The sequence below is a fragment of the Phasianus colchicus genome, chromosome 2 (genome assembly GCF_987193195.1).
Source record: "Phasianus colchicus chromosome 2, bPhaCol1.hap1.1, whole genome shotgun sequence".
Classification (NCBI taxonomy): domain Eukaryota; kingdom Metazoa; phylum Chordata; class Aves; order Galliformes; family Phasianidae; genus Phasianus; species Phasianus colchicus.
Window position 1 is genome coordinate 95,811,448 of NC_143437.1, and position 13,265 is coordinate 95,824,712.

Genomic DNA, 13,265 nt, shown 5'->3' on the forward strand with positions numbered 1-13,265 from the left:
ATGCACAAAAGACACCACCACAACATTCACACAGCACCTCAGGGCCATCTCCTAACCCTACCTATCCACCCCTAATATCCGCCTCACAAGGCACGGAAACATGGATTAGAAAGCACCAATGGTTTTTACAGCCTTGTATTATATCAGGTGCCCCCAAAGCTTTAAATACATATTTACAAAAGCAAAATACACATAAGTTAATAGTTGAAAACCATGCAACTCCCATTTAGCCTTTACATATACCTCCTCCTGGTAATGCTCCTCTGTTCTCCCCAGCTGGATTTCTGCTTCATTCAGCACATGGACAGTTGCCCAGTTTTTGCCTGTATCCTCCAAGCCATTAAATACTTACCATCTGCATCTACACCGAATACAAAACCTTACATTTCCCACAGGCATGTTTATGCAGATCTGACCACAGCATGGGAAGAATATACAAGATAATGAAAGTCCAAAGTGTAAACTAAATGCCCACTAATTTCAACTGCCTAATTTCCAACACACAGTGCCTGGTTTTTCAGTCAGTACTTTCAACAGAACTTCAATTGGAGCTGTGCTTTGAACATACAGCTTCAGCTGCTCTTATGAATATTCAGCATTCCTATAAATAAGGCCCAAAGTAGCTCGGAACACAAGCAAAACCTGAAGTCATCACGATGACATTTTCATTATGTTATTTCTCCAGATCACTAGAACTCTGTGGCAGACACAGATGTGAAAAAACAGCAAAGCAGGAGGACCCGTATTCTGAATGAGGAAAGGAGATCACATGAAGAGAAGGTGTGACCATTGCTGGGCTGTATCACAGTCAGATAATCATCATCTGATGCTTCTCCTGATGTTTAAACATATGCTATCACAGGCTAAGCATTCACTTTGTAGACACTTGAATATCTGATTCCTTACATTTTAAAAAGAAACAAAACACAGCATTTCTACAACAAACTCAGTGCTCACCTGTTTGCAATTACCAGTTATTGCTTCAGCTCAAAGCACAGATTCCTGCCACTCCAGCTATCAAAAGTATCAACTCATTTCATATGGAAATAAGATTAATCCACTGTTGGTCCTATAGGAGGTAAAGAGAGACTCTAGGCTTCCAAAGCCCATCCTGCTCACTTCCAATTCCAGTATCTATGTCATGCTGTAGGGCAGACAGGCGGGCTGCTGAAGCAGCCTCCCAAGCATCCTCACTTAAAGATGCTTTGGCATGCATGGTCCACACAAATCAGATACATGCATATTTTAATTTAACCTGAACCAGAAGATACGTTCCAAAAGAAATGGGACATCTACTCTGTGGACTAGACCTCAGCAGCAGAATTTCCTAAAATCATCACAGCATCAGTGATGGGTCTTCGTTAGCAATAACATCCTACAGATACACTCCTACTGCACTTGATGCAACTTGCATACAACTCCTATTGTACTTAATGCAAACAAAGCCAAAATTCAACATTCAGCCTTTTCTCAATCACATCTCCCATCTTCACTTGGCCTTAACTAGCAAGAGCTCTGCCCTGAGCTGCACAGTCATCTGCAGACATACAACTTGCCTTGAAATACAGCATGAAAGTGAGCCATCTTGCCAGAAGGCAAATGAAACAGTCACTCCGAGAGCAAACAAGGAGCGAGGTACAAGGGCAGGGCTGGACATCATCACTGCAAGCTTACACAGAAAACGTGCACAGCCAAGCAGCTATTCAGTTGGCAAATATCACATATGGTAACTTCAACATCTGGGAGTGATAGACTTGGGTACTTCCTGAAAGCTTACATTAAACCCTTTCAACATTCTGAGTATGGGCAGAATACAACTTTTAAACACCTTAGACTCAAACAGAACGCCCACAAGGAACAAAGATAACACACCATGAAAGTAGCATGATTCATTCCACAAACCCAACTCTAGTTGTCTCCCCTAAGTCATAAAAGCCACTCCTACAAGCAGCTCAGGTTTTATGGAGGAATAAAAACTTGGATCCATTTGAAGTAAAGTCTTAGGGGTAAAAAATATATATATCTGATCCAATGTGTGGAACAGCAGGTTTCACCCCAAGGTGTTGTAATTCAGTATATCTATAAAAGAAAAATGGAGTTTTTGACCTCCTCATGTTACAGGCCATATAAGCTGAGCTTATAGGGACTGTAACACCTATGCTCCCTATATAACTTTCCATCACATGCTGCTGTATGTGCACATGGAAGAATAAAAAAAGCAACAATGATGATGCAAATGATCAGCAATGATCATTCAGCAACTACTGAAACAGATGCCTATCAAATCCCTCTAAGAAATATAAAGGTATTCCAAAACTTGCTACATGTATCCTTGCAATTTTCAAGTTCAATCCACTGTTCTGGTGCAGGAACAGTGGTACAGCACAGTTTCTCTGCACCTTTTGTGCCAAACGTGGCAGTGCCACATGAGTACAAACCAGTTTCAATGCCTGGGCTATTTGAACTCAGCTGATCTATTAAACTCACTGCACTGTTAAATGCATTAATCTACATGACAAATTTCCCACTTGCATACGCTGTGCAAATGTCAATAGAAAGTCTGTAACAAAACTTCTTTAAAAAACATTGATTCTAGATTTTTAGATGTTTAGATGCAATTTGTGACACACAATTGTAAAAACACTGTTTCTCAAGAAAAGCATTTGAGGAATCTGTTCCTTATAAAAGGAAAAGAAGAAAGTTACTGACTGCTCAGGATTTCCAGCTTCAGAGTTTTGGCAAAAAATACTTAATTTGAACTGCTAGAAATGGCCAATCTTTGACATAGGCAGCATCTAAAAAATACTAATGGTTTGTTAAAAGTTTACATTAGAATGAAATACAGAAGATCATTTCTCCCAAACTTGTTTTTAATACACTGCTGTGCAACTTTTACGCACCGATGAAGATTTTAATGACGGTAACACCTAGAAATCCCATATCACTGCCCATTGCATACTGCTCTTCATGCCAGTTAAGTCACAGCCATTTCCCTTCCCCCAGAGCCATCAGCTAAAGACTTGAAAACATCTACAGATATTCCCCAAGAGCTCCTTTCAACTCAGGAGAGCTGACGCTTCCCTGTGGCACCCAAAGAGCAGTACAGACAGCTCTCCTGTCCAATTTCTAACCTCCATCCAGCAGAAGAAGAACAATAGGCTTGCACAATGATCCTGTAATTGCCTATTGCCAAACCACTAAGAAACCAAAAGTGACAACTATTATTATTTGAAAGCAACAATCAATTTTTCAATCAAAAAAATAATCCCTTGACAAGAATGAAAATCAAAGCGTCCAGTAGCTTACTTCAGTTATTTGGGAAAGGTCAGAAAGAATCCCAGAGACCATCAATATTGGATGAAGTTGAAGGATACTTGAGCGTTCCATTCAGACAACATCACGAACTGACAGGGCATTCCTCCTTCAATTCAAAAGCCATAAGCCTTGTAGTGATGCTTTCATGTCCACTTTTGGTTCAAATAATACCTATCACCTTCCATGACAAAGATTGAACTCTTCAGCACTCCTGCCTTGATGTCTCAACCTCAACCCAGGAGGAATCCCATGAGGAAAAGTATGTGAAGCAGCAGTAATTATTTTAGGCAGTATCAGTGTGGGAGATGTTAACTTTGTGCTCCTAGTGGCAAAGACTGGGCTGCTCTGTTTGTAGACTACCCAATGCGAAGGGTCAGCCATTTTCAGACCAGACTTCCAAGCACAGTTCCTCTAAGAGCAGCCACTTGCTCTAAGCCTGTGCTCTACCCGTTGTTAGCCAACTTCTACAATACTGGCAAAAGCTTGCCACCACTAGACTTCATCTTTTCATGAACTTTAAGAAGCAGCTTTAAGCACTTAGATTCTGAATGCTGTCTTCCCAAGCTGATTGTAGTCCAAAACAAAGGCAGACATGACTAATGTTAACACTATCTCTATTTCCTGTACTGATTTTCAATTTCTAACTTGTAATTATTAATTATGTTGGAAAACAACATACACATTTTACACTGAAAACAACCAGTGCTCATTCATCAAGGGTGGGAAGAAGACAACTGAACAATATTCTTCCTGCTCAGCTCTAAGGGTGTAGCTTTATCTGATTACAGGTACTGAGCTTTGAACCTATGTGTACACAGCAATAGCCAAAATCTAGGAAGCAAGTTTGCTCCAAAGGTGGAAACTGTGATAAAGCCTGGGTATTTTTGGTGGTGGTATCATTCCCTCCCCCAGTATACCCCCCCCTATATGAATGACAACCTAACACACTGCTTCTGCTGAGCAAAAATTGGTTTGGCCAGTTAAAGATTGCAGAACTCAGTCTAAAAAGACATGAGTGTTTACAGCATCAAAACAACAGTCCAGGATTCTGTTGACAAAATGTAGTTCCAAACAAAGACACATTCAGCTACTGAGCTATCCAAAATGTGGCTTTTTATCACACACGCATCATGATTAACCTTGATCTCTGCTCTGCCACTGGAGTATAAGCAACACACAAGATCATCAAATGTGCATTTGAATGGCAAACTTTTATTTACAAAGGCTGCTCCAAAAGTAATATTTTATTATGTTTGCCCACAACATCAGAAGTAGACAACAGTGGTATGGCAGTAGAGGTTGAACCTTCCCATCAATATTCCATTACATGTTGCTGTGACAGATGGCAGCAGAGGGGCACTCTGACACAATGGTGTCTGACATGGAAGCGTGTATGAAGCAAGTATGAAGTGTCACTGAATGCCTCCATACAGAAAAAAAAGGCACCCATTGGCACTTGTGAACATTGATGGAGATCAAAGTAGTGGATGTGAGCACACTGAGGGGTGGGTGGTGCATCTCAGCAATGGCGACAGCAACATGAAAGACAAGCTCCATTCTGGACAGCCATGCAGATTTTATGAACACAACATGCAGGTTCATGCTCATCACTGGCAAAAATGCAGAGCTAATGCTGGTGGCTATGATGGAAAATAATGTTTTGTACCCGAGAATTTCTTCCGTCAAACAGTGCTAGTGCTCTCTTTGTATCTGTTTTAGTTCCATAGAAATAAATAGGAGGTATTAGTTTCAGAGCAACCTATGTAATACTTGAGTAATAATTATCTAGAGTATACATTGAGGTTTTTTTTTTTTTTTTTTTTTTTAATAACTCACTTTTCTAGCCATTTGAAAAAATAACCAACATATTTGTGAGCACTCTTCCCAATTATAATCATAAAGATGTACTCTTACCTTTGCTCTACTATTATACTCTGGTATATGAGAAATGAAAACTGAAATCTCACTTTAACAGTAACACTTGTTTATAAAGCTTACAGAAATCCAGGAACAGCAGCAGTCCCTTTACTCAGCAAGTAAAACAAACATTTCCCACCCATCACTAAAACATTAAGGTCTGTTCCTTTGCAGAAGGAAAAAGAAAAAGAGAAAAAGAACAGGATCTGACTGGTGTCTCCATCATTTCTATTTGCAGGAAGTCAGAGGCCTGGAGCATCACTCCTATGAAGAAAGGTTGAGAGAATTGGACTTGTTGAGCCCGAGAAGAGAAGGCTTTGTGGAGACCTCAATGCGGCCTTCCAGCACTTGAAGGGAGCTTCTTATAAACAGGAAGGGGACTGACACAAAGACAGTGACAGGACAAGGGGAGAAGTTTTAAACTAAAAGAGAGCAGAGTTTGATTAGAAGTTAGGAGGAAATTCTTTACTCAGAGGGCAGTGAGGCCCTGGCACAGCTGCCCAGAGAGCTGTGGGTTCCTTGTTAAATGATAGACAGGAAGAAGTAAAAAAAAAAATAAAAAATAAAAAAATAAAAATCAAGAGTGTCACCCCAGCAGAAGGCAGGTCAGAAAGAATAGGAATTACCTATAGAGGAAGCACTACCAGTATGGAAGACATCAACTGCAGTTACACAAGCTAACAGGCTGCCTACAAGCCATGCTGCAAAGCACGAGCACCTTCTTCAGCTCAGGCCACTTGAATGAGACATAGATAGAAACACCCAAATCCCACGTACCGCAGTAACATTGCACTGTTACAGCCAGCCCAAAACAGCATCTTCTGCTTTGGATATCTTATTCCAGGGTAGAAGGCAGAGGTATGGCTCCTTTGCAAAGGTGGCTTGGCTATTGAAAATACCATTTCAGTGATCATTTAAATGAAGCAGATAAATAGAAATAGCCCAACTGCTCCATTCGCATCAGGGAATGCAAAATAGAGAAAACAATGCCTGATGTTGACGTTTACTTCTTCACCTTGGAAAGTAGCTTCAAGCGAAATATTCATAGTGAAGAACTGCACCAGCACACCCCTTAAAAGTGGCACTGGAAAGATGGGTGCATGAGGCAAACAGGATTCCACCTGGCTGTGTGAAGTCTTCCCACCTTCCAGGATAAATAAAACCCCACAGCCTGAACACCCTTTGAAAAAACAAGAAATAACCAGGGGAACCTTTACTCATGAGAAGTGTACAAGTCAAAACAAGCAGCTTGATAAAGACATAGAATCCAAAGCATTGGAAAAGGCCAAAGATCATCCAGTCCAACTGTCAACTCATCAGCACCATGCTTACTAAATCTCATCCCCAACTGTACCTAAATATGTCATAATTAAGGCTGCAAAGGATGCAGCGCAGATCTTCATCGGGTCAAAAAAAGGTAAACAGGTGTTAAAAAGAAACAAGTATTGAGGCTGGCGAATTACAAGTGAGCATTTTCCAGAACTCCTTGAAAGCAGCACTGTGCCCACCACAGCCCTCCGAGGAAGAAGAGCTGTATAGCTGCAGTACAGCTGATTTACAACAGCAGCTCTTCAAAAACAAACAAAGCAGCACAGTAGCAGCTATTCATTCAGCAAAACAAGTTACTCTTGTCATCCTCAGCGTGCCTTAATGCTTTTTCTTTATTAACCTGTTCTCTGGGCACTTCAGTATTTCTTCTCAGCATCCCAGGACACGGTGTTTTTGCAGCACTTCCTGAATGGCACCCTGGATGCAGGAGTGACTTGTGCACCAGTCAGTAAGTGCTCTTTCTTACAGCAGCTAAATGAATTGCCTAAGGATGGGAAAAACAATTGGGCAAAGCAAAGCAGTAACTCCAGACTGCTCAGGTAAAGCATGTTCATTGCAGCTGCTCGCTGGGCTGTAATTATCTTTCAGGTTTCCCATTACTTCACAAAGACCTGGAGAAATCCCTATTATGAAAGCGATCGAGGCTGTATCAAAGGGAAAATTCACCACCTCCTTCGTATAAATTAGAAAATGTAAGTAGCTATATCCTTCGTGTCTCCGCAACAGTGTTCATAAATGTGAAATAAACAGAGACATACTCATTTTTTGCACTAAGTCTTCCCTGCACTTAAGAGACAATTCATCTTTCCCAGCACTGCAATCGGCGTCTGCTGCCTTCTCTCCATTTCTGTCAGCTCCCACTCCTTCCTTCAAGGCAGTCACTGCCTCCTGCCAAGTTTTTTTTTTTTTTTTTTTTTAAATCTTCTCCCAGCGATTTCATCCTTCTCTACACATCTCACACAGTGCAACTCCAACCAGCATCACCCAGAGCACAGTGTGCAGGTGTTGCCTCAAACGCTGGATTCCAGGAAAGGTGTAACTGCACAGAGACCAGAGCTATTTGATGGGATATTCCTGAACTTTCCTTCAAAAGAGTGGAAGAGAAGAAAGCAGAACAATACCTACCACTCTTGCACTTTGCTAGGAAATCTGAAATATCTGAAACACCCTTTTAAAGGGAATGGCACACAGAATGCAGAGCACAGCACTTCTTGCTGCTTCTGATCACCCATCACAGCCTCCATCCACTGCCACAGGAAATCACACCACCACCCACCCTTCATTTTTCAGACTGCTAGCGGCAGATACGGGAAGCACAGGGCAAAGAAGGGGCACAAAGCCCTTGTCCTACCACTCCCTTACCTCAACGTTTGCATTTCACACACCCATCAGTTCTACTTTTACTCACTTCTATTACTCATACATTTCCTGGGTTACATCAGCGAAAGTCACCAACAGAATAAAGCTGGACGCTCTTTAGGTCTTTTCATTTTTTAATCATAGACTCATTAAGGCTGGAAAAGATCACTAAGATCGAGTTCAACCCCAATTCATCCCCTCCATGCCCACTGACCACATCCCTCAGTGCCACATCTCCAATAGTTCTTGAACACCTCCAGGGACGGTGACTGCACCACCTCCCTGGGCAGCCTGTGCCAATGACTGACTACTGTTTTGGAGAAGAAATGTTTCTTAACCAACTAGAACCTTCCTTGAATATATATAGTTCAATAATTCTTAAGACAAACACTAGGCCATCTATATTCTGGACAGTTACACAAACATTTTAATTTCTCCTCTATATTTAAACAAAAAGGCTTTCATTAGATTCAAGCATTTCAGTCCTCAGGAGGCTGGGTCAGGTTCCCTGGGCAGAAAACAAGGCAGACTACAGCACTGCTAATGCCCAAAACTTCCCAGCATACCATAGAGCTATGAGATGTGTCCACATGCTTCCTGCAGGCAACCAGGCTGCTAAGCAAAATGATACCCATACCACCTCCATGCCTGGTCTTCTACCCAAACTCCAGCTGGAGCTCATCTCCAAAGCATCCAAAGTCAAAACATCACAGTTGCATTTTTCCAGTCATATGCAGTTAAGAAATGCACAATTCATAGCAACGTCCAAGAGAAAATAATCCTGCCTACCCTTCTTGAAGGCAACCAGGAGAAGTATGAGGCTCAACATATGTCAGTGTTCACTGCTTTTCGCAGAGCTGGCTGCATTCAAGGCGTGCTGAAGTAGCTCAGGTACTCAGGACACGTGTGCTGCAAGCAATGCAGAGATGTAGCAGCCTTGCTCACAGTCACTAAGGTATGAAGTTTATAAGGTTCATTGAGCTCTGTTCTTTAAAAAGGTCAATTTTGATTTGGGACTCTTGAAGAAAATGCTATCTGGTCTACATAAATGAGCATATTATTCAAATAAAAGCTAAAATTACTGTTAGGGAAACAAAAAAAAAAAAACAACAAGAGATGAGTAGAAATAAATAGCAAGGAAATTTGGTGACGTCTGTTGAAAAACACTGCAGCTCTGTTGATCTTATCTGGAAGGCGATGGCTGCAGCTAGCAGATCCAGTTCTCCAGCCCGTGCCCCACAATCTCCACATCGATCTCTCAGACAAGTGCCAACAGCTGATGCTCACATACCGGCATCACCCAGCTCCCATCCCTGCTGCCCAGCGACTCCCCTGTAACTGCTATCTGTTTCTATGGCAAATCAACTGCGGGAATATTTCAACTAATTTTTGCCGATTTTCTGATTCAAATTTTGCTCCCTCTGGTGGAAGCAGAGAAAGAGCAAAGAAAGCCAAGCTTTGCTCTCCTAGGACCACCATCAGCTCACAACTAACTTAAATCTCTCCGATATAAAGATAGGTGAGCTGGCACAACAAGAGACAAGGGACTTGTCATCAGCGAGACCGAGCTAGAAACGGACCGCAGCCCAGCACGCTGCCTGCCAAAGCTTCCCCTTGCAGGAAGAAGCAAGCAGCAGGCACACCAGCATGACAGCAGCGTAGATGGGAAAACTAGAAGCCTAGGTGAGAGACAAAGCTGTAACACAACACTGAGAGCTGCAACCTCGATGCATTATGCAACAAAACCCTTCGGCAGCCAAGCCTTCCTGGTAATTCTTGTTGCACTTCTCTAGCTGCAAGGGGAGGGAATGACATAACTTCTCCTATTCCCTCTCTTGTCAAACAAGACAGAGGGAGAATCGTGGGCAATTACATGCATTCACTCTTCATTAACTTTAGGGACCCAAGACACAGATCTGTCAACAGGATGCTTCCCTTGCTGAGCAGGAAACCTGGCTGCTCCAGGAAGTGAGAAGATAGAGGTTTTCACCCCAAGGAGTACATTTCTTTTTCCTATAACTAAATACAAAAAAAGGTCTGCATATTTGCCTTCCCAAATCTACAGAGACAGTCTTAGGTTGCTGATTACACCAACCATCTTCCCCAGCATCTTAAGACTGAAAACAACAAAGGGATTGAATGAAGGCAGAAGCAGCAGCCCACCACAAAACACATTTGGTTTTCAAAGCAGGCATTTCACTTCACTTTGTACAAGACAAGGGAAGAGCCAAAGGATGGGTTAACAGAGCGGCCAATCATCACATAATACCTTGTGCAGGGTAGTTACAGAAGAGGAACAGCAAGCTTTCTTCCACCCCAGTAGCCAGTTGGTGGTCCACTACCAAGAGGAAAGATCACGAAGAACAAACTGTTAAAGAAGCAGAGCTCTCCTCGTGCAACACAGAGGAGAGGGAGGTTCAGGTTGGATATCAGGAAAAGGTTCCTCACCAGAGATGGTCAAGCACAGAACAGGCTCCCCAGGGCAGCATGCACAGCCCCACTGCTCTCAGACACACGGTCTGATTTCTGGATAGTCCTGTGCGGTGCCAGGAGTTGGACACACTGATCCTTTCCATTTGGGATATGCTATGATCTCACAAGCATGCCCAGTGGCTCTGGCAGAGCTGCCATCCTCCAGGTTCCAGGCTGGTAGCAGCTAGCACACTGGGGGCTGCACTAGGTCATCTCCAGAGGCTCCTGCCAACCCCTACCATTCTGTAACACACTGCTTACAAACAGATCTGTCCCTCTCATACTACCAGAAGTAGTCCATCTGCTTTCTTGCACTCAACCCACACATACATTTTCATCCAATTAATCAGGTCAAAATTAGAGATATCAGCTTCACCTGTAAGTGAAATTTCTACTTAGATTCTGTGCCAACAGGCAAGTTTCTTTCAGCTGTGTTTGCACGCCCAGTCAGCAGAACAGCACAAGCACACACTGCCTGGACTCAGCCTCCCAGTTACACACCTTCGCCTCCAGTAAGACTGTAGAGCAGGATCATTACAGAGAGTAATTGCTTAATTGTAAACCACAAAATTTTAGATAAAAATATTAGCATCTACTTGTGGTTAAAAACAAAAAAGAGAAGTAGATAAATAAAGCTTAATCTTGTTTATCCGCTGGTTCCAACCACTGGCACAGCATATCTTCTGAATGGCTGCTTCATGGTAGGACCCATCACAGCAGGACTTTCAGTTAGATGGTAGAAACAATGCACTGATCAGGAGCTCTTCATTCATTCCTTTCCCTCGAGCACAGCTGTTTCCATACCCAGGACACATACAGTGTCACTGAGTGCCACACACAACCTCCGGGTGCATTTCCTTTCTCTGCCCTCACACTCTCCACCAGTTTCACCTCCCTGACACAGAACACATTCCTATTCTCTCTGTGTTACACTCTTACTACACTCTCAAACTGACAGTTTACAAAACCCCAACCCAGAGTGTTGCTTTTTGTTGCCCTTTTTGAATCAGTTAAAGGCGCATTCTTAGTGCAACATAGTTTTGTAACTCTTCATACTCCATTCATTGTCCAAGCTCTCCTTACACAGCAGGGCTGATACTGCAGCCCACTACAGAAAAAACACACGTGTAGGTTTTTTAATGCTTATTGCAGAAGTTATCTTCTAAACCCTGCATTTAGTCACCCTCCATTGTAATAACCCCCAAGAACTCACAGAGCTCAAGCAGAGTTATTTGCAAAAACACCTTTACAGGAGCATCTGTTGCAATGCACTCAGAACAGGAAAGTTCTCCAGGCTTTGATAAGAAGTAACTTCATTACCACCAAAATGCTGTATCAAAAGCTCTTAAATTCAAATTAAATCACTAAATTTAAGACTACAGTTACAAGCAAATGATAAGGAGACAGCAGTAACATGCCATAAAGAGGTGATCACCTCTTATTCCACCCCCTATTTCCCAGTAAAGCCATGGCAGCAGCACACAGCACGGAGCCATACAGAGCCATACCCACAGGAGGCAGTGCCAGCAGTGCTCAGCATCCGGCCCATCGCAGCCAGCTCCACCGAGACCTGCCCACTTCTAGCAGCTTTTTGGAAGGTATTTCCATGCACCCTTCACCTGTGGTTACCCCACCTACCTCCCAGACACGGAGAAAAGAGAAATAGAGAAAAGCAGGTAGCTCAGAAGCCGATGGACGCGCTCCTTCCTCCGGGTTTCATTTCAAATCACTTTCCTACTCCCGAGGTGCCCAGGCACCGGCATCCCTTCACGGGAGGGCAGACTGCTTCTCGCGTCCCGTTCCATTCATTTACGCACCAACAGGAGCGTTTTTCTCTTCCTTTACGCACCCCCCACACGAAGTTCCCCGCTACCACAAGATCCCCAGAACTCACTCAGAAGTTGCGGATAGCCCTACAGACACACGAGCACCCCGCGGACGATGAGGCCGACCCCGCTCCCCTGACGACCACTCGGCAAGCCGTCCCGTCCCGTCCCACGTTCGGCACCGCCCGGACGCCGACACCGCGCACGCGGCTCGGGGCCGCACCGCCGCACATCCCCGCCGCGGGACCCGAGCGCGGCCGCAGCCCCCGCGCGGCGGAGCGGCCCCGGGGGCGATGCCCGCGATTCGGCCGCGGCCTCAGCGCGCACCCGGCGGGGCGGGGACGGCGGCGGGCCGCACCTGACCCTCAGCGCGAGGCGGGCGGCCCCGCGGCGCCGGGGAACGAGGCGGCCCCGCTCTTCGCGTGCCCCCGGCGGGGCGGGCGGCGCCGCGGGAGCCTCACCTGGTCGACGGGCAGGCGCACGGCGTTGCTGAGGGGCTGCAGCAGCGTGGAGCCCGTGGTGCTGGTGGCCATGGCGTCGCACCCACGCCGGGAGAGCGGGCGGCGAGGCCGAAGGAACCGCTCCTTGCCGGGCGCCCGAGGCGGCGGCGGCGGCGGCAACAACGGCGGCGCGAAGAGCCCCAGCCCCGCACGGCGCCGTGACAACAAGGGGCCGGCGCGACCCTACCGCCGACTGACGGCGCCGGCGGCCAATGGGAGCGCGGCGCGAGCGCGGAGTGACGGGAGGGTTCACCCAATCCCCGCCCCTCGCCGCGGAGTGGGCGGGGCCGAGCGGCTCCGCGCTCGGCGGTCGCGGCCCGGCGCGGGGTGCGGGAGGGGGAAGATGGAGCCCGGAGGGGCGGCGCCGGTGCGGGGCGGCGCGGGGACGGGCCGGCCTCGTCTGGGCCGCCCGGCGCCGAGGTGGGGTCGGGGCCGCGCTCAGGTAGCGCGCCGAGCTCGGAGCCTCGCCCCGCGGCCGCGAGGGGAAAAGGATGCGGGAGGGGCGCGGAGAGGGCGTTCGTAAATAGACGGGAGCACCTGAGAGGAA

General features: G+C 45.6%; 1 protein-coding gene across 2 annotated transcripts in view; it reads right to left on the reverse strand.

The window, feature by feature from the left end:
• The window catches only part of MBOAT2 (membrane bound glycerophospholipid O-acyltransferase 2), an 89,277-nt gene extending 76,383 nt beyond the window's left edge, over positions 1–12,894 (reverse strand). For both annotated transcript variants that reach the window (XM_031611349.2, XM_090136356.1), the window contains exon 1: positions 12,680–12,894. Coding sequence is in view for 1 of the 2 variants with exons in the window: in XM_090136356.1 (XP_089992482.1) it covers positions 12,680–12,751 (72 nt within the window). In the remaining variant the exon portion in view is untranslated. The remainder of the gene's footprint in view (positions 1–12,679) is intronic.
• Positions 12,895–13,265: the final 371 nt, after the last annotated feature.